The sequence below is a fragment of the Psittacula echo genome, assembly GCF_963264785.1.
Source record: "Psittacula echo genome assembly, chromosome: 13".
Classification (NCBI taxonomy): domain Eukaryota; kingdom Metazoa; phylum Chordata; class Aves; order Psittaciformes; family Psittacidae; genus Psittacula; species Psittacula echo.
The window spans coordinates 11,530,439-11,552,442 of NC_137749.1; the positions used below are offsets into that span (position 1 = coordinate 11,530,439).

A 22,004-nucleotide genomic window follows, 5' to 3' on the forward strand; every position below is an offset into this window, starting at 1 on the left:
TTGCTGATGTTTTGAGCATTAACTGATCTCCAGTAACTTCTGAATGTCCTGTCTCTTCTGCAGGCTGGTTGTATAGTATCACATAGGCCAGAAGTCCTGCTTTTGCTCTGATTCACTTTATTTTGAAACTATCCAAGGTTAGGAAAAGGGGTGTTACTCTTTAAAAGAGAAGAGGCAACAAAACTTAGGAAAGACACTTCCCACATACCAGAATGGACATGAATTAAAAGTAATTTTATTCCACTTCTCAATTACAGTTCTATCATATCTGATAATAAGGCAAGCTACTAAAAGTCCCACAAGACATCTCAGACCATTGAAATAGTATTCAAAAACCAAAAAGGAGTTCACAAAACAGCCAGTTCTTGGGATCATCAAAATCAGTGGCAAGATTCCCATGTGGATAAACCCAGTCAATGCCAAAAAAATCAACTGATTTCACCCATGTCTGGGAAGTTTTACACTGGAGTCATTAAGGACAGGCAATGCATCACTGACTTCAATGAAAAACAGAAAGAAAAGCAAAAAAGCACATTAAAAGAATAATATCAAGGCACAGAAAATACATGCTACTTCCAGGCATATGCTGTAACAGGTAAAGGTTTCTAGGAAATTATTTCTTTTTAAACAGGTAGTTGTACTCCTGCCAGGCATGATTCTTTTCTTACTTGCACCTGAAAAACTCCTATGTGTTTCTGGGTAGTCAGTCCAGAGTTATGTTAGTGCAAGAACAAGAGGTGTAAGCTGGTATAGCTGGCTTGAAGATATACAACAATTAAAGCAAATGGAGCAACAACCACTGAAGATGTAGCCGTATCTTAATACTTACCAGAGCTTACTCTTTTCAACATGGTGTATTTTTGTGACAAAATGAATATATTCTTTGAAACAGTTTCCAGCGTATAAAAAACAGTTGTCCCATGCTGATTTTTTCTAAGGTATCAAGAAACTGCAGTAATTCAGAGGCCATCAATTCTGTAACCCAAGGCTGTTCACTAAGTAATATCTTAGGATCAGCAAGAATGTAAGGGTACAAAAGTCTGTCCATCTCTAACTGCACTGATATATAAACTATTCATAGCAAGATGAGAGGATGAACTAAAGAGAAAAGACATGAACAAAGCAGAACACAATGAAATAATGTGACTTGCCAAAGGAACAATAACAAAGGGATGAAGAACATCTATTTAAAAAGATCTTTTGTCAGATAAAAAAAATAGGAGCTTTTTACATATGTGAAGTTTAAAGATGAAAATATGATCAAGTGCAACTTTAATGCAGGACTGGAGGTAAGTCAAGGGAGTTCGACAATGAAAGACAACAAACCAAAACTGAATCATGAAATGCAATACGGATGCTATGGAAGAAGAGTGTCTCTTAATAATCAAGTGATTGAATCGGTCCCAGGTGGTTAAAAATCCAAGGTAAAGACCTAAAAGCTGAGGATGACAGAAGAAAGCAGCCGCTGAGTCAGTACGCCCAGGCACTATAAAATCTCACAGCAGGATCAAATCACAAACCCATGGTTGTGCCTGTGGTAAGTTGAGACTATTTTAAAGTAATGAAAAAATCCTTAATGGCCTGATCCAAAACCCACTAGAGACAATAGGAATTCTTCTACCAGCTTCAGTGGGCTGTGCATCAGATCTTACATTGTGCACTATAAACAGTCGAGATATGTTGGCTTTGGCTGGCTAGGGTCAGCCAGGGAACGTCATGGATCCAGCATACATTCCATGTAAATGAGAAAGAAAAGGGAGTTGTTAGGGCAAGATCTCATTATACATTAGGGTAAAAGAGAAAATGCTGCTTTATACTGAGATTTCTTGTAAATAAATAATTGGAAAACCTGGTCACGTCATGCTGATTAACTAGCTGGACTATCAGTTCATCCACCAGCAACATGCCTCTGCAGACTTGTAGGGTCAAATCTAACAATCTGGAATGGTTTCCTTCTCTTCTTTTTCCCCTCCTGAGATTTACATGATGATATCCTCCATGTGCATTCCCGGTCTTCATATAGCATACTGCAAGGACACAGAAATATGTGTTTTTAAAGGAGGAAAAGACAGAGAGTTTGCCTTGTGAGTTTAAATTATTAATTCTACAGATCTAATGGATACATTATTCCACATTAGTGGCACTTGTTCTCTTAACAAACATCCCTGTAGGTTAGTGGTTCAATACAGATTTGAATCAGAGCTAAGTTTCTAATGGCACTAGTCATCTGTCAGTCTGAGCTGCATTTTTAAACTGGGTTACCTGAATCGATGCAAGTTAGCATCTTTCATTGCCAGGAAATGGGCTCTTATTTCACAAAGTTTCATGAAGTCATCAGCATCTCTGCTTCCTTGAGGTGGTACATAAACCAGTCAGGCAAGAACAATACTTTCAGCAGTAGACAACTCAGTAAATACAGCAGCAATACATGACAGACATTTTAAAAGGACTGGGTAACCCCTCTTATGTATCTGCATTAAGAAAGATCTGAGAAGTTCCCTCAAATTCTTGTGTAGAGGTAGGTCTCAGACATTATCCATGGAGGTACTGATCTCACTAAGCCCTGAATGCTGGGCTGTCTACTAAAGTCCAAGATATCTTCTCCACCAGACAGCTGCCTTTCAGAGGCTCCTTACAGAGGAATCTAGGGCATGAGGCACTAAACAGCAAATATATCCTCCATACAGCATTAACTCCTTTGTTGATTGTCTCTTGGATGCTCAGGATTTCTTGGAGGTTCAGGACTCCAATGGGCAGAATCTATTGTGGGGACATTTCCTCTATTCACAGATGAAAGGTGGTTTGCCTCTGTGCCTCTACATGTATCTGCCCACTACTCAGCCTCTGAGCTGACAGAGCATGTTTGATAGACAGGTGGAGGACTTTAAGCTCTTAGGTTTTTACAAACCCAGCAACAAGAGGCAGGGTACCAAGGAGATGAACAGTTAGTGTCCCTACTGAGAGAAAAGCAGCAGAATGAGCACACTGGCTAGGTGGACACCAAGAATTACTGTGGGTAAAAGACAGTAGGAATTCCCTGACCTCAGACTTTGTGCTCTGTCAGTGACTGGCAGGTCAATCCCTGCTGCAAGAGGCAGGTAGTCTTCCTTGACTTTGTTTTTTTCCCTATGATAAGGTACACTGAACAGGATTGGCAATCTAAAGATCTGGAGGCTGGCTGTGCAATTTCTGTCATCTTACTCAGTTTATTCTGTGTCTGAGAGACAGTCACTCAGTGAAATGGCTACAAAGGCTTTTGAGAACCTCAGGAAGGGAACGACACAGATTGAAAATAACCTCGTATGCCTTTTCCCCCTGAAGAATTATTTCTAAGAAAAATACATGTATACATGTCCTTGGTGCACAGTCTAAATGCTTACTCCTTTTCCTTCTACCAGTAATCACCAATGCAGCATTACTGCACGTATGCTTGATTTAAGACCCTACTGATGATGAAACAGTACAAGCTAGTACTTCCCTCACAGCCTGGCTGTTTCTGTGCTCCTTCAGAGCCATGCTGACAGGTGGTGTTTCAGTGACTTCCTTGGGGTGAAGTTCTAGATCAAGTGAGATTAAAGAAGAGGTCAGAAGTTCACACTCCTCTACGAAAGCATTAAAACATCACAGTGGTTTGCATGAAATTCCGTAGTCACTGAACACAACTGCCCCTCTTAGATAAGTTCTTACCAGAAGATAATTCTACCCTGCCTGGGGCACTGGGATTCAACATAAACAATGAGCTTCTGATGTGAAGTTAAGAAGTCTAGAATGCTGGTCCATTGGCAGGAGTTTCTTGCGTTCCTTTCCTTCAGCACTTGGGCCACCCTTCCTCATACCAGAGAGCCTCAGTCAGAGCTCTACAGAAAAGGCTTCTGTCTTTACTTACTTTACTGAGTAGTTCTCCCTATTTTTACTTGACTCACTCCTACTTGCCTGGAGTGCAGAGAACCACAAGAGGGGTGTACAAAACCCATGGGCTTTATATATGCGTTGCAGCTCAACTGGGAAGCAAAACTCAGGTAAGCTCTAGTTCTGCCCTGAGCAGCACTGTCAAGCATCACTCAGACACTAGAGATAGTCTAGAAGTATGTGCTGTAAGAAGCTGCATATTGTTTCAGACTAACAACAGGTTATGCAGCAAACCCAGCCATGGAAGAGCACTGCATGATTCCTGTGGGAGCATGAAGTAGAATATGACACGTTGAGAACCAGTTAAGAAAAGGGCTTGGGATACTTGGGGTGTCCTTCAATTAAGGTGGTTCCAGCCCAGGATCATGTTTCCCTAACTCCAATCAGTGGGACTCAGATGGAAACCAAAGATACCAAATGTCCTGTGTTATCAAAAAGCAAAACGAAACAGACTTTGCAATATGTCCCAAAAATGTGGAGTCTGCTCTGAAAACAGAGATTGTGAACTACTGGAGAGCCCTCATTCACTGACAAAATCATCAGCTTTACTGATCAAAATACTTGGGAAGAGATAGGAAGGCTGACTCCAAAGTCAGTGGAAAGGCTACTAACAGGCTTCATGAAGGAGCATGGTACTGAGTCAGAGCAAACAGTCATCTTTGCAGCATCCCATCTTTGACAGTGACATGTTACAAATACCTAAACGGACTGTGTCAGAGAAGGCTACAGCCAGGGAGATATTTCTCCCTTCCAGCTCTGTCAGTCTGAAGCTTAGAAACTTTCTGAGCTTGAGATTATATCTGCATCTTTGAATTTAAGCTTCTTCTTGTAACTTCATTTGTTGCTGTTTCAAGTAATTAGTATTCTTTACATCCACAGCAACTAGAAGGAAGAAGTCCCACAGCTGCACTCCATGTCACATGGAAAGTACCTCCTTCTCATTTAAAGCTGCTTTTCCCTGGTGCCCCTTCATCACATCTGTAACAGACAACAAATAATCACTATTTCACTGCCTTTAACTACAGATTCCTAAGTCTTCCCCAAGCTGAAGAGATTGTGTTTGCCTGAATAGAAACTTTTTTCATACCTTGCAGCCCCCCCCTTTTTTTTTGGTGTGTGTGTCTTCTTTAAGCCAAGGACATCAGACTAAGGCCACATGCAGGCTATGGCACACAGCTCTGCACTGTTGCAGTTCCTAGGGATGTCTCCTTATGGAGGACATATGTCCCTTTTCTCACTGCAGTTCTTGAGGGACATGTCTATGGGCACATACTCAGGGCTAGACTCAGTGGTGATACAGATAGTGGTTGAAGTTACATCTGAGCAAGCAGTGGAAGTGTAATTCAGCATTCCAAACTGGCAAATTAGTGCAGGAAAAGCTGACAGGAAAGGGTGAAAGTTACAGAATGGATTATGAATAAATTTGGCCTGGTGTGGAAGGAAGGACAGCTTTGATTCAGCACATATCACAGCTTAGCACTCAGTGATTCCTCAGCATAACAAGGAACACACCAGTTTACACTGATCAAGACAGACAAGTTTTATTGCTGGGCTGTTAACTCCAGTGATGCAAGAAACAGCTCTCTCTTGTCTACATGAAGGGTCATGGCTGCAGAAGGTAAATGGTTCCCAAGTGTTGGGTGGGCCCTGTTCCAGTCTATATATATGTGTGTGTATCACTGTATGTCTTAATATATGTTTGCTAAAGATAACATGCCAGTGTTAAAGACAAATGGGACTCTCCAAGGCAGCAGTAAAAGCCCTGAGTAAATCTCCAAAAATGAAAAGTCAAGGCTGTTTTTCCATGCAGATATAGGTGTCACCTGCTGTTACTCCTGTGCTACCATTGCTCTGCAACTAAATACACCGAAGAAGCCATGCAAGGAAGCTTGGGGCTCAGAGGTAGGAATTTTCTGAGAACCAAAGGGGTCTTCCTCTTCCCAAAGTCTACCAGCGTTACTGAGGGTATTACTGGGGTATAATGTCACTTTGTTCAAAGCAGGAATTTCTTGCATTTCCTATCTCTGCAGCTTCTACCATTTCTTTCCTCAACACCCCTGACTAGATGTTTTTCTCCTAGCTGAGGCATGTGAAGTACCATGGGACCCCTCCTGAGCTCTGCTTAAAGCACAAGACTTAACTCCTTTCCCAAGCAAGATGAAACGTGTAGTAGGTTTGGGTACTGGAAAGCCACGAGAGATGTGAGAACAGATAACTTTGGTTGGAATTTTTAATAGGCATATAGGTTTCGATACTCAGGCTACTGAAATTCAGCAAGTTAGGCACTGACCTCATTGAACTGGTCTTCTAGAAATAAGATTCATAGAGAGGAAATTACTGTCCAGTGAATGCTGAAGGAATCTGCATCCAGAGATGGACAAGTATTTGAGCGCTCATTCACAGAGCTTTCAATGAGAGATGCTCAAGAGTGGCAAAGAGGGTTTTGAGCCATTAAGTTGTGAGTTTGTACAGAAGGAAACCTAGAAACTGCTGAAGACAGCAAGGGACTGCTTGAGACTGTGCAGCAGTGGTGGTGTTAGGCCACAGGGCACCATGCCCAAAACTGCTACAGCAACGGTCTGGCATATCAGATGCCCTGACCCAGATGGAGTTTTGGAAGGAGGATGAAGCTGTCCATACTGCAGATGCAGGGAGTGACTGCTGCCTGTCTTTGTGGCTGGGACACTGGTGGCCTCTCTGGTGAGAGCTGTGCTCTGAATGAAGCATTGAGTACCCAGGGAAAAGGGCTTCAAGAAGATGTGAGGAGACTGCAGGAATCAGGGTGTACAAACAGAAGACCAACAGGGTCTTGCCAGAGACTCTGCAGAGGAGAGTGTCTGAGCTCCACAAAGCAAGGACGAACAACTGAAGACTACACGTGAACTAGGGCTGAATGGAGACTTCCAGGATGGGGAAGGCCTGAAGTTTGTGACTTTAGCAGAAGAAGGTTTCTTCTTGTCCTACAGATCCTCCAGGACACGTGTAGCCAGCCCCCTGGGTGAAGGTGAAGAGTTGTTTTGAAGGAGACTTCAGAGCCAGTTGACCCTGAACCAGGTTTCTGTACCAAGAGGAAAAGCTGAGTAACAACTGGTATGGGTTCCCTCCTGCCAGCCTGACTTGGATGTCTCAAGTTTGTTGCATTCCAGAAGCTCAGACATGGGACATGGCCCATTCAGCCCTCAAACTCATTACACATCACATCTTTGATACTGTCAGCAGGACCATAAGTAATCAGAATGAGCTAGTTAAGTTTATCGAAGGGTTTATGAATACTCACGTAACATCCCCTGTGAGAAGCTCTAGCAGTCATGGGAGAAGATAAAATGCCAGCACAGATTAGAAATGGGATGGTGGGATGGTAAACAACAAACTCTAGGGAGAGATACATCAGAACATGGAATACAAGGGGGTACTCCGAGTGGTAATTTGCAGTGAGAGTTGTTACCTTTTGAAGAGCAAAAGGAGCCATAAGGAATGTCAGCAAGAGCAACTGGGTAACAAGGTAGCTGATGAATTTCATGTGGATAAAATACACAATAATGAATCCTGGAAAGGTCAAGCTTTCCATAGATATTGCTGAAATCTAAACTAACTTTCAGGAAAAAAAAAATTGTGTAGGTCATAGAAACCAAGACTACTTTTAAAAAAATCCTCAAAAGACAAAAGGAAAAAACAAAGTCATATTACAGTGATTTACTGCTGCTTACTTTCTTGAGGGTGGGAGAGAGAGGTGCTTACAAATGCTAGCTAGATATAAAGTGCTAACTACCACTAATATCTGGGAGTGGGCACAAAGAAGCATGCACATGTTCAGCACACAGGGTCCTACTGTAGCAGAAGTGAAATGTTGACTACAACTAAATGTATGTAGTGTGCCGTGGTTAATGTTTGTATGCTTGAAGTCAGTGCTGTCTGCCAGTTACTGAGCTGCTATCCTTGTCTGAGGAATGATGAGTAAGGTAGCAGAAGCGACCAGAGGAATTTACTGCTGCTGTCAGTTACAAAACTTGGCACACCCTGCCTGAAGTGGCTTGGTTTTAGATATGTGAGAGCTGAGCAAACTGAACACGAGCTGAACTGAAGAAAGATTCATGCTTGCAAAATGCATGAGAGATGAATGAATATACAGGAAGCTTCTGATCCTGCAGCACTGATATCCTACAGAAATGGACCCCACCTCCACTAACTTTCCTGTAGTTCAATATGGCATTCTTCTAACCAGCCACTCCTTTCCACTCTCTGGAGATGTTTGCATTTCAGTGGTGGATGAGGTGATCTCTGTTTATAGTTTATACATAAGCTTGTACAGTGCACTGAAAGGCTCTCCAGCCAAAACATCCAGTAATAAATGGATTTAAATTAGTTATTTTAATGTGAAATTCACATTACTATGGAGAAAATAACATACTGTTGCATAATCTTGCGTATTTTATCAATACCCCAATTACTTTTGTCCTCTTTTCCAAACAAGTTTATAATCCATCTGGGTCACCACTGTGCATAGAGAGATTCCTTTGTTCACTGTTGTTCCAGGTGTAGGAAGGGAAATCACAATCATACAGCACTGAGAGTGAACAACCCTACCCCATAGCAAGCCAAGTCAAAATGACATTTGTGGTCACTTTTGATATAGTTAGGGTCACCTTAGCATCAAACAGTAAAATAGTAATTGGCTGCCACCTTCTTCTTGCAAAGGTAAAAAGATATGTTGGACAGACTATGAGACTGAAAATTAGCACCTGAGGACTCTATTACCTGAAATCTAAGGATCTCTATGCACTTGTTCTTGCAGATGCTGAAACTGAGGGGCAGAAGTAAACAAAAAGCAACTTGCCTAAACTGGAAACACCAATGGCAGCTGCAGGAGTTTCTAGAAAATCACTGCTGCTAAGACAGGGTCACCTGCGTTTAACCACAGCCAACAGAATTTTCTAAGTTGCAAAATAAGTAAAAATTATGTTTTAACATTAGTGGATAGTTCTGATAATCTTTAGGTTTTTATTCTGAGGCCTGTGCACAGAGAAGTGTTTGCATTGGAACTAGCAGCACTGTGCTTACCGTTGTGAAATGAACTGCGCAATAGACTCCGACGACAAGGCCGATGATGATTGATACAACAGCAACCCAGAGGGCATTGCGACCCAGTCTTTTTGAGCCTTCAATATCTCCTTGATTATAACTGTTTAAAGCCTGCAAAAGAGAAACAGAGTTTGTGACTTTTTTAAACAGAAATCTGTACACAAACGAATGTGACTGCTTTGAACTAACATGAAGTTCTCTGCACACTGGTCCTGTAGGAAGAACTTCAGACAATGGCGATTTGCTTTGTAACATCCACTGCCACCAGCTGGAGGAAAGCAGGGAATCCACTTTTCAGTTCTGCAGCTTTCATCATTCTTATTTTCAGTGGTGAGGCTATAGTCATATGATGAGTTTTCTTGTACACAACAGCATAAAAGCTGTTAGATCAACTCTAATCCGCCTACTTGAATAAATCTGTTTTGTTTATCTCTGGAAGTATTTTTATAGCATATGTGAACTGTTAGATGGCCGCTTCACCAGCAGTCAAATAAACTCTTACACTTTATAGGCCCATAAACATGAAAGGAAGCATAATTAGGATGTATTTTTATAGAAAGCCTCAGGAAAACTTAAAAAAAAACTTACTTATTTCCTATTTTTCCAATGGTTTGCTCTTCAAAAAGTTTGGAGAATTAATAGGTAGTTTATTGGTGGTGAATAAAACCCAGCCCAAAACAAACCAAAGAAATACAGATCATCTGAACAAAAGATCCAAGTGCCATCTTCACGGGCTAGAAACTCTGTCCCTTTGAAGTTTTTGAACACACTGATAATTATCATCATCTACATCCTGAGGTATCGCACCAGATAGACAGCTATTATCTCAACAGACTTGACTTTACCCACCCATGATTTAGCAGATATCCATTACATTAGATATACATTACATAGACCATACAACTATTCATTACATGCACAGATTGCAAGTCTTTTGTGAGATGGGCTGTAAGATTTTCTGAATTCGTTTTTGGTTTAACCAGACCATATATTGGAAGACTCAGTGAAAGACACTGAAGTGTTCTCCTACATGAGCCTAATGCAGTTTGTGGTAACTTCATACCAAGAATAAGATATTACCAAAGAATTTTTTAAAATAGTATTATTATTAAGAATTATTTTGTAAGATCAGGAGAGTTTGAGCTCATAAACCATGACATTGAGTGGAAACTTCTTAATCAGATTGCGCTACTGAACTATTTCAGCAGACTTCCTCAGGGAATCAGGTTAGTCATAACTTGATTCCCTGAGGACGTTCTTCAGTTCTTTATCATACTGTTCTTTAGTATCTCTGCAGTATTGCAGGAAGTATCCCAGAAACTGGAAATACAGGGGGAGAAATATGGGGACCTGATCAAATTAACTCTTCTGTGCACTAAATAATTCAGATTGCCTTTAGAAAACAACTGGATGAGGTATTGCCAAGTGCTGTGACGGAAGTGCTTTAGTTACTAATCGCTTTGTGCGGCAAAGACAGAGCAGCAGCTACTTCAACAGAGTGAAGATCCAAGAGTGTGGAAAGCAAGAAAGGAATGAACTTCAGAGGACACCAAGCTTTGCTGCAGAGCCTTTTTTCCCAAGCAGAAAAATAATTAGGGACATTATGTCTGTGTGTTCTCTCAGTTAGTGAGCACACACAAGTTAATGGGCTAGATGCATCCTTGGTGTTAGCACTGCAGTAAGATCACTCTGCCAACACAGTCCCAAAGCAATGAAGCCTATATTCCTACAATTGCATCTCATGGATAAGTGCAGGTACTTATTCTCTGGTGTCTAAGAAAGACTGAGCTGCTGATGCACTCTGGCCCTTAAAGAGAGCACTGATACATTTCTTCTGTTCCTGGAAGCTTGCATGCCTAAACATTTCTCTATTTTATTTCCCTAAAGAATATTGCTAATACCTCTGCTCTGCTGTCAGTAACCTCAGGTTGGCTACCGGACTTAAATGATATAGTGGGGAAAGAGGGAAGACATGGAAATGACAGATGGACACAAATACCTAGTCAAATAGGATGATGTCACCTCTGATTCTTCAGCAATGCAGCCTCCTGTTACAAAGCGTGGCTGGCATAGCTCCTCTCACCTAAGGTACTCCACTGTTCTCAACACTCCTATCTGCAGGAGAAGAGCTTGCTTAGGTTTTTCACAAAATACATTTGGGAAGATCAACAAAAGGAGGATGAGGAGAAACATGGCTTGGCCTTGAGCAGACTGACTTCTGCCTCTGTCAGCAGCTATGAATGCCACTGTGGCTACAGGGAGCTAGATGGAGAAGCATCACTGACAGCCCAGCCCTGTACTTTGTTCTCCCCACCCATCATTCACTTTGGTGACATCTAGAGAATGGTCCTGCAAACACTCTAAACTCAGTTCTCCGTATATGCAACCTCAAGACTGACAGAGTTGTAAGCGAGACACAGCAGCACCAGCTTGCAGTTCTGTGCAATTTTACTAATGTATTTAGGAAGCCTGGAGAATGTCCATGTGATTTCTGCAGGTACTACATAAATAATTCACCCTGTGCACTTTAATAAATAATGTAATTTTAATACAAATCCATGATGGAGAGGAGAAAAATTGCATTAATGATAAAGAGGAGGATTTGGGAGAGACAGGAAGGAGACAAAAGTTTCTTTATTAAGAGGTTAAATTAAATAGCATAACTTAGACAGCAATCAAGAAGAAAAGAGATTTGGGGAGTGGTTGGGGTCTGATGCAAAGCTCTTTGAAATTCAGTTACTTCTGTCAGCTTCAGAGGGCCCTTGAATTAAGCATCCAGTTTTCAGTGTAGACAACATTAACAGTTAAAGCCTTAAATGTTTCATCTGTTTATTTCAAAGGGCTAGGCAACATATACAGGATACAGCAACTGTGTGAGGCATTTGGTCTGTCCAACTTTTCAAACCAATTTCAGCCATTTTCAGCCTAATACCGTATGATTTCTCAGGTTTCTGCTACCTCACTTACTATGAAGTCATAAGCTAAATTAAAGCCACAGTTCTGCAGCTGCTTATTTACTTGAGTAACCTCAGTGACTTCACCAGGTTCATACATAGTTATCTATAAGAGATATTCACAGTCCAACAATGAAGCAGCTTCACCTCATATGAACAGAAATTCACTGAATTAGTCACAAACTATTAATCTCCTTTAATGTGCATTTTCTGATCCACATTCTCAGAGTGCCGTAATTCACAATACTCAATTACTTCAGAAATGCTCCTCTACATCTCTCGCAAACCAGGGCAGAGCAGACTGATGTTCTCTGATCAACATTCTCCTGGCTTTCTATGAGCCAGACTGTAAAAAACCTTATCCAGCTGTGCCTGGAAATGAGACATTCCCTACAGTTCAGACCAAAGGAAGAATGAGACATGCTGGCTCAGTGTGACTCCTCACTGTAAGAGCAACTTACAGAGAAAGAGAAAGAAGAGGGGGACTCAGGGAGCAACTCAGAACCAGGATTAATCTCTGCTTTTTGGCAAGCAGGGAAGTGATGAGCAGGACACAACGAAAGGGGAACTTGCTCTGCAGGTTGTATAGTGGCATGCAAACAGTGCTGGACTTCTGTGTCTCTTGTTTGCAGAGGAAAAGCTTACCAGTTTGCAGAGGCAAGGGCCATGCAAAAATGCTTAAGAAAAGCAGCTGAGCCTTGCTGTTTAATACTCCTGAAGCAGGTACAGGCTGTCCCACATAGTGTCAGGTGTCCAGGTACCTATGAATTACTTAAGAAAAGCTGTATAAATAATAAACTTTCCAAATAAACTTTCTACCTAAAGAGAAGTATAGCTGTACAGGGACACTGTGGTCACTGTGCTAGTCACTGACCTAACCAAAGCCAACACACTGTACAAGGCTCTTTGGGATCCCAGTTCGAAAAAGTGAACGACCCCCTCAGAAAGTAAGTTCCATGCTTCTACCACCCTCTTGTTTGTTGTCTTTGCTTAGGGAAACTAACCTACAGACAAGGCGTGTGAATCCAAGGGTAACAAATGCAAAGAGCTTGTCACCATCAGAGGCAGATGAGCCACGACTGTCACAGCTTGGCCACATACATTGTCTGAAACATGCAAATAATTAAACAGAAATGTGTCAACATAAAGAGGGAGTTAGGAACAAACAGGCAGGGAGAAATAACTTTTGAGAAACTATTATGAAGTTGTTACAAATCTAAGGCTCTATGAAAATTAGATGATGTCCTACATACACTTATTTGAAATAGAGACAACTGAAGATGGCATACTGAGAAAGGCCAAAGTTAGTTCAACTATCAATCCTTAGTGCTGGCATTAGAAGTATCTGATTCATTTTTCAGAGTTGTCCCATAGCCTCCCTCTGATTCCATGAGCTGGACACAAACCAACCCAGCTGAGCCAGGTTTCAGATACAACTGGCAGTTCATTGCCAGCAAAGCACTTTTTGGGTTCACAACAGGGGGAAAAGACATCACTGCAGATAAGGAGCCACACCATGGGAGTCTCTGGGTCAAGAGCCTCCTGAATTTGGTACCTGCCCCACACTCCTTCCCTGATGCCTGTGGTCTCACTTATGCTAAAAAGAATAGAGAAGGTCCAAGTGAGGCACCTCTGGGGCTGAGTGAGCCAAATAATTGTACAGCAGCATTACATAGCAGCTGGAAGCAATAGGAAACAGAAGAACTGATGGCATCTGGCTGGAGCTGCAGGGGAGTACTAAGTGCTCCTGTAGGCAGGAGTCCTGGCCAGGACCCTGGGGAAAACAGATGTCCATCTGCTAAAAACACCAAGCAATCCTCACACCTGAAAGTAACCAACAACTAGGGGGCTGCTCTTGTAATGCCAATGTATCAATGCCCTGATGCCATGAAGTGTCCATTCTACCAGCTCTTCTCTTACCCTATCACAAAAAATAGATTTCCTTCACAAAGGAGGTAAGGAACAAGAAAGGTTATTATCACAATAGGGAGCACTTGGGAGAGGCTGACACTAAAAATATATTCAAGAAGGTAAGATCTGAAATGATCAGGTTTGTGTGTGTGTTTGTTAAGGTGAGAAAGACGTGAGGAAACCAGGGCTGGAGTTGTAAAAGTAGCAGCAGAAGAGACTGAAGACAAATCTGTCATTTAATTTGAGGGGTGTTAGAGCCCAGACTCTACTTTTAGAGTGAACATTGTCTGAATTGAGAGCACTTAAGGAGGACACGACACAGGCAAACAGGGTGTTGAACCATAACCCTCTTTCTAGGGGCTCATAGAACTTTTCCTTCTAGACACATTCTAGGAAGTAGAAATTCATAGACAACTCCACTTTTATGGGTCTTTCTCTCTTCTGACACAAGATCCCAAGCAAGCTCTGCAGATTATAAAGGTATCTTCTGCAAGAAAAGCAAATAACTGGCTCTTGTATCTCAGTGTTAAACCTTAACAACTCTAGGAAGCAAGCTGAGAAAGAGAGGGAGGATGTAGATCCCAGCAGATGTGGAAATAAACCCAGCATAGGTTAAAGTGCAGAACCTGGAGTGGAGGTTAATGGAGCAGGTACAGGTTGCAGCTCTAAAAGGCAGAGGTACTGGGCTGTGGAAAAGAAGTTGGACATGTTATTTTCAAGGAAAAGGAGAGGTTTTAAGTAGGAATATGTTGAAACAAAGGATTCAGGTACAGTGGAGTTATGGGTTTGGTTTTTGTTTTCTCCCTTTCAGGGAATGGGCAGCTGAGACCTGCACAGACTGTTTAGCATTCAGGAAGTGCTCTTCCCACCCTGGTTTCTACATATCCCCCAGTGACAGTTACTTAAGCCTGACTCCAAAAGCCTGCATGAACTTCAGCTGGGGTGTGGGTGGAGATTTCTCCATATGGGGTGCAAAAATCTTTAGAGGCCAAATTGTGTCCTTGACAGTTAACTTTGTGCAGCCCCAGTGCTTTGGTGAAAGCACCATCACAGTGAACAGATGCTCACAGCCCCAGATCATCAGCTCTCATTACTTTATATAGTGTCCACAGATAAAGGATGCTTTGTACCAGCAGACCCCAATCTTCCCAAATCAAAGAAAAGAGCATATTCTAAAGTTAACAACAAAGAAAATAAACACAGAGGGGGAAAAAAAGTCAGCTAATACTTATCTGGTCAAAATAGGCTGTGAAGGTGAAATAGTTCTTTTAAGTAATTTTCAAGCTTAAGCAATGTGATTCGTGACCAATCTTACTAGTTTCAGAAAAGCGTGCTTTAGTACATTTTAAACACTAGGAATTGTTCTTATACTTAATTGCAAAAAGAAAGAATATTTTTACTTACCTTTTCAGCCTGGCTGTCAGAGAAAAGGATGAAAATACACAACATGTTTTAAACCCTTTTCAGCTCCTAAACAACAGAAATACATTGCAATATTACTGAGAACACTGATCATGTATACGATTTGGAAAGTCTGGATCTGACTCTGCAACTTCTGATTCAGAGAGGAAGATTCTGTTCTAACAATCTTCCTGAAGTTAATGGGATTGCTGGATTATTAAGGACTATACAAATCATTATGGGTTGTAGGAGTAAGGCTGTTCTCTCAGTGTACTAAGTACTCAATTTTATAAAAGGTTTTGCCACCAACTTACAATTGTAACAGTTGTGTGTTTTATTCTAGCAAAGAGTTTGGATGAGGCTAAAGAACCTGTTTACTCAAAAAAAGGCACTTGTATCATAGTTGATTAGCTGAAACAGCAACCACATCTGTTCCTTTGCAAATCAGATTTCTGTTGCCCAGTTCCTCCTTTTACACATAGATCTGTGTCCAATTTAGTGTGCAAGTTAGTAGATGTAACAAATCCCACTGACTGGCATAAACCTCCCTCCCTTACATAGCCTGATACTGAAAACTTGATTTGAACAGCCTTTTACTCCTCAGTCATCTGCTGCTAGGACAGCTACATGGGCACCCTGACTGAGCCTGCTGATGCTTTCAGGCTCGCTGCCTCACCTACCTTTGTCCACAGGGTCAGGGACAGGCAGTTAAAAGACGGCTGGGTGCCCGTTAGCCTGACGGCTCCTCCAGCCCCGCTTTGCTCCCGGAGGTCGCGGCCGGGAGCGCGGTGCCCGGGGAGCCGGCGGTTGCCCCGCCGAACACCCAGCCCCAAGCCGAAAGCAGCTCGGGCACCCAGCGGGAGGCTACTCACCATGACGGCGAAGACGAAGGCGACGATGTTGATGGGATAGGCGGGACAGAAGCAGGCGAGGATGCTGAGGAGCAGGTAGCTCTTGGGCCGCGGCTGCGGCGGCCCGTCGGGCAGCTCATCCTCGATGTTGGTCTCGGGGCTGTTCTCCAGAGCCCTCTTGATGTCGGCGCCTGGGGGGAGCGCGGACATGGGGCTGCGGTACGGTGCGGCGCGGCGGGCGGCCGGGAAAGCCCAGCGCCGTGCACCGGGCAGGCGGGACCCGCGGCGCTGAGCCAAGGAGCCGCGCCCGGCAGCGCCACAGGGCGGGGGGGGACGGGGACACGGCCCCTCTTAGGCGGAACCTTTCAACTGGGGAGCAAATTCACCGGAGCTATCGGGGAAAAAACCAACAGAAGCCGTCGAGGGTTTGCAGCACCGTCCTGCGGCTGCCCCTGCCCGGCGCTGGAAGCCTCCGCCGCCGTTGGCACGGCGGGTCCGGAGCCACATGGCCCTCGGCTGTTCCGGTCTTTCCCGAAACTTGTTAACCGTTTGCAGTTAAACGACTTTAGAGGAGTTTGCATTACCCCCGGGGAGCAGTTCGCTGTGTTCTTACACCCTCGTTTCTAGTGTCAGCGGACACCATCAGCAAAGGCTTTTCCTTTGGGTTGGGTTGAATTTATCACCTCTTAACCCCAGTGACTTGCTAAGCTTAGCGAAAACACTGAAGACTGGCAGAAAATGACCAACTAAAAGCAGTTTGGTGGCTCAGGCCCAGAGTATTTTTGCCAATTTTAGCAAGAGATTCAGTCCTCACTGAACATCTCTAAGGTGAAATCCACTTTGGGGGCTGCAGGAGGAGGAGGAAGCAAATGAATCTGTATGGAAAAAAACCCCAACAAACCCCAACCCCACAAAACAAGCAAATAAAGATCAGCTTCCATCATGGTTTTGAAGGTGGTGAGGAAAAGTATGATAAGCCTGCACCTAGAAAGGAATGGGCTCTGGTTCTGCCATATGGTATTGGAAAAAAGAACTTTATACCTGCATGGAGCTTCAGCAAAATGGAGAGACATCAGATGAAGGCTGGAGTTGAGATTTTGCACTGGCTAGCTCCTCCTGAGAGCATTTCATTAATGGAAGTTACAGAAAACAGCAATGTGTGCTATGAGCTTTATGAATGAGCTCCTTGTGTCACTGGGAGTTTTGCGATTGACTTGAATGGAGCCATGTTTCCAGTTTCTGGATGGCATCCTACAAGACACAATGCAGTTAACACAGTAAAGACATAAGAAATGCAAGTGCAGTATTTTTACTTTCATGAATTAATCTCTCAACTGCACGCCTGGAATATAACATGGAATGAGAATCTGCTGAGCTATCAAAATGTCAGAAGAACATAGTCTATGACTTTAGGGAAGAGTAAGAAATACCAAGTTACATCGTGCTTGCCAATGTATCCATTAGTGTTCAGGCACAAGCTCTTTGTAGCTGTAAAACCTCTGATACATTTGTTCTCAGAGGACTTTAAGCATAGTTACCAGGCAAGCTCAGAAAACACAGTTCACATCACACCACATAATTACTTCGAGAATGGATTTCAGTGGTGATGGAGACCATTGGATGTATCTTCCACAAGGGATCAACATCATCCAGGGCCACTCAAGTCTTTAATCCACGAGAATACTTTCAGGGAAACATTGTAGTGCCGTTGTGAGTTTGAGTTTGTTTGCTTGCAGTTGAAACACTGGTAAATAAGAACCTATTTTCAGACAGGTGAGTGAGAACATCCAGCTCACTTAGGGCAGTTTGAGCCGTTAATGTTGAACATTAACAAGCACAACAAAAAGCTGCTGCACATCAGTTATATAGAGGAGACTAAATTGTGTGCAAAGATTAGTCAGGGAGACTTGAAGCTTGGGTATGAGGAAAGGAGGTAGATTTTCCTTGTCTAACATCAGACATTTAGTTTAAGTGCCTTTTAGATGACCTCCAAGAGGGTCATTCAGAGGCTGGTAGAGTTACCAGTCACATCAGGCCAACAACCTGCACTACTTCTTTCTCAGAGCACCATGCACTGTAGGAGGAATCTGTTAAATTAGACCATGTGAATCCCTTCCCAGGTCTCTCAAACACAGCACAGACCTAATAGTAGAATTGTGCATTTCTAGAAACAGTAAAGTTTAATTGTTCAAATGAGGCTGCTAAGGGATGCTAATGGACTGTAAAGAAGGCAGGAGACAGGAAGTGGCAAAATGTGTGGAGCTACAGAGGATATTATTCAGGGGCAATTTGTTATAATGAGAGTTCATTAAGAGGTTCTTGAGACAAAGAGTTGTGTCAGGAGGCAGTTATTGTAGCTGAATCTAGTGGTTTGGTTTATATAGATCCTTTAAAATCCAAGAAGTATATCCTGTTAGGACAAGAGATTCAATTTTAAATGGCACTGACTTCTAGCCACTTACTGAGAGAAAGGAAAAGGAGGTATTCAGCCAGTAGTTTGGTTTCACAGATGGCATTGATGGGGGGTAGTTATATTCCTGGGAACCTGGGAAAGGTTTTCACCTCAGAGGTAACCCCTGTGCTGATATGGCTCAGCAGAAAAGCTGTGAAAATGATTTAAGAACATTAACTGAGAGTTTTAAGATGTAGTTCCAGGAACAATCATAAAAATAGCCCTCCAAGAAAATGAGTCAGAGTACCCAATATTCTTGCTTACAGCCCTGCGCTTCAAGCTGAGTCTTGAAAAAGAAACTGATCACTCTGCACAGAGAAGCGATTTTCCCAGTGATATGAATAAGGCAAGATGCTGGATAAATTGCTTATCATGATGGGCAAAGCAGATGGGCTAAAGACATGACAGTTTCAAGTTATCTTTTAAAGGTCTTCTTTCCCTGATTTCAAGGGATGCTATAGCTTGACAGTAGGATTTGTTGTAAGGCAGAATATGGTCTCTCCAGTACGCTTAGCTGTACTGCTGCTGGTAGGACTCTCCTCAAAGGCATGTTCATAGCTTGCAGTGGTTCTGGAGAGAAGCTCCAGTGGCTGCACACACAAGTCAAAGTCCACATTGTCCTGGGTTTAGCAGCAGTAGCAGTCATTTTTTTCTCCTTCTTAGTAGCTGGTGCAGCACTGTGTTTTTGACTTTTGGCCTGGGAACAGAGCTGATAACACTGATGTTTGGTCTGACCAAGGACTTTGTGAGTCTCATGCTCTGCCAGGGAGGAGGGGAAGCCAGGAGGAAGCAGGGACAGGACACCTGACCCAAACTAGCCAAAGAGGAATTCCATACCACAGCACGTCATGCCCAGGATGTAACTGGGAGTTACCCGGAAGGGCTAGCTCACTGCTGGGTGGGGGGCGAGGTATAAGTATCAGTCGGCAGGTGCTGAGATGTTGTATTCTCTTTCCTTGTTATTTCCTTTATCATTATTATTATTGGTGGCAGCAGTAGTGGTTTGTGTTATACCTTAGTTACTAAACTGTTCTTATCTCAACCCGTGGGAGTTACATTCTTTTGATTCTCCTCCCTGTCCCTCCAGGAGCAGGGGGAAGAAAAGGTGGGGGGGGAAGTAGACTGCATGGTTCTAATTTATGGCCTGGGCTTAAACCATGACACACATAAAGATCAAAATGGTAGTTTAACACTCCAAGGTTGTTTGGAACTAACACGTGTTCAGGCATGATATGAGGAGCTTCCTCACTGGTTCTCCACAGCACTAAGAAAGCAGAGTTGCTGCAAATCCTGAGCACTATGAACTCTTCTCAAGTGCAGAGTCACACCAGAAGATGCTGTTGGGACCTCGCACTGGCCTGAGGGACTGGTCAGCTGGGCTGGGCTTCCCCAGCTGCATGTGAGGTGAGGGAGGCATTTCTGGATCACAGCTCTTGCTGGAACAAACTGGCATTAACACGGGACTGTGTTTGATTAGTACAGTCAATCCCAATGCAGCAGAACTGGAGATGTTCAAGAAAACCTAATTTCAGACCATGCTCTCCGCTGTCCTATAGCAAAAATGAGCATACTGCTTTTTCCCAACTACTCTTAGGAAAAAAGAAAGCAACTGAAATTTTTAAGAGAGTGCAGTATGCCCAGCAGAGGAATGGTAACCTGGTAGTAATGCAAACAGTGTCTCTAAACTAAACGATCTGTTACTTCTCAGTATGGTCACACAACTGCCTTTCATTGCCTCTGTTTCCAACCCTTCTGGGTTATTAAACAGGGAAAAGGGCTATAGAAATAATAAAGGAGGTCTGTGAGCAACATTTCCATACTTTCCACAGAACTGTTGTTCTCTGGCTAGATCATGGACTCAAGCCTTTCCAAATACAGCAGACAAGATGTTCACAGAAACCTTTCCCCACCCAGCCTTAAACACCACTTCTAGGAAAGGAGGTCACAGGAACAGCCCATGACCATGTAAGACTCCAGACTGAGCTCTACTTATCTGAAGAAAAACCCACCCAAGCATCTTCCAACATTTAGCCATACTTTATCCTTCCTGAGAGAACAGTGAACCAAGCGGTCTTGTAATCCCAAAGGAAAACTATAAACGGGAAATTAAGTAATGTGATATCTAAAATTCTCATGCTGTATCCATTGCACAGTAATTTAAAATTCTTCATCTATTTCATCTCAGTATCTCGTGACAGTAAGCCCACACAGCCCATGGGAATTAAGGCTGTGCGGACACAGCAGGTTACTTCTGTCATGTAGCTCAATGCTGACTCTCCCCTGCCCCCAGAAGGTGGGTCACCTGGAGATGAGCCACACAAGACCAGATGGAGGTCTCCCATATTCCAAACCCAAGTATTTCAGCCTGCACAGAAGTATTCTTCTACAGGGAAGCAGGGGAAAACTGACCTGCTCAGTACTGTGGGAGACCTGTGCTGTGCTGTGAGGAGTCCTTGTTTTATCTCAGTGTTCCATTTCCCTGCAAATGAGTTCATGTTCTTGGAAGTTTTTCTCCTTGTGACTGTTAAGACAGTCTGTTGTAGCAGTCTTTTAGGAGTACTGAAATGGCAGTTTTATTTATTTCCAGGACTTCCTGAAAACATTTAAAGACCTGCTAGTGTAGGAATTTGAGCAATTTTGCCAACTTGAGTGGCATCTGAATTAGCAAAGAAGCTGCAAACTGATTTGCACTAGCAACTAACTGAAAATTGCAGGTTTGTTTTCATAAATTCAAGTGTTTCAGCATTATTTAAGCTTGTTTCATATTCTGTTAAGACATTTGATGCAGAGAATGAATGTAAGTAGTTCTCACCCACGCCATAGTCAGTCTAGAATCTCTTCATAGATTTCTCTGGATCAGCTCCAGCTTCCCACAATACAAACAAGAGCAACACACAGGCATGGTTATACTTATTGTTCTGTGGCTGCACTAGGTCGGTTCTGTTACAAGCAGGATAAGGCTTGAATCAGAAGGCTAAATTCACCCATTAGGGAAAGTTTGGATCTGGACTTAGATCTGAATCGTGGGATAAGCTGAATACTAATTGTTCTATAAATAATTAACATACTTAGCACTTTTGCATTGTATAGCATCCCATAGGAACCCTCTATCCTCTCACAAATATACACATGTACTCTTCTTTCATTAAGAATTCCAAAATACAATATTTAGAGCAGTCATGAAATTTGGATCTGACTGACCAATGCCTCTCCAGCTCTATTTCAATGTAATTGCAGTGGCCCAGAGTGCACTGGTGAACATGACCCAGAACTCATTTAACTGTTACATCAGGAGATCATTTAATGGGAAAAAAGAAACTGAGACACTGTTTCTGGTATATGCAACCCACCAGGAAATAAATAGTCTGGATGTAGATGTAAAAGGACATGATTCTTTTTCCTAATTTATACATTACATTTATCACAATTCCAAAAAGAGCTGTTCAA

General features: G+C 42.7%; 1 protein-coding gene across 1 annotated transcript; it reads right to left on the reverse strand.

Annotated features, from left to right (window-relative positions):
• Positions 1-438: 438 nt before the first annotated feature.
• Positions 439-16,315, reverse strand: TMEM233 (transmembrane protein 233; the record flags this gene model as incomplete). The annotated part of the gene is made up of 3 exons (XM_080628359.1): positions 439-516; positions 8,968-9,099; positions 16,127-16,315. The coding sequence occupies 3 exons, from the start codon at positions 16,313-16,315 to the stop codon at positions 439-441; spliced, it is 399 nt and encodes a 132-aa protein (XP_080484485.1).
• Positions 16,316-22,004: the final 5,689 nt, after the last annotated feature.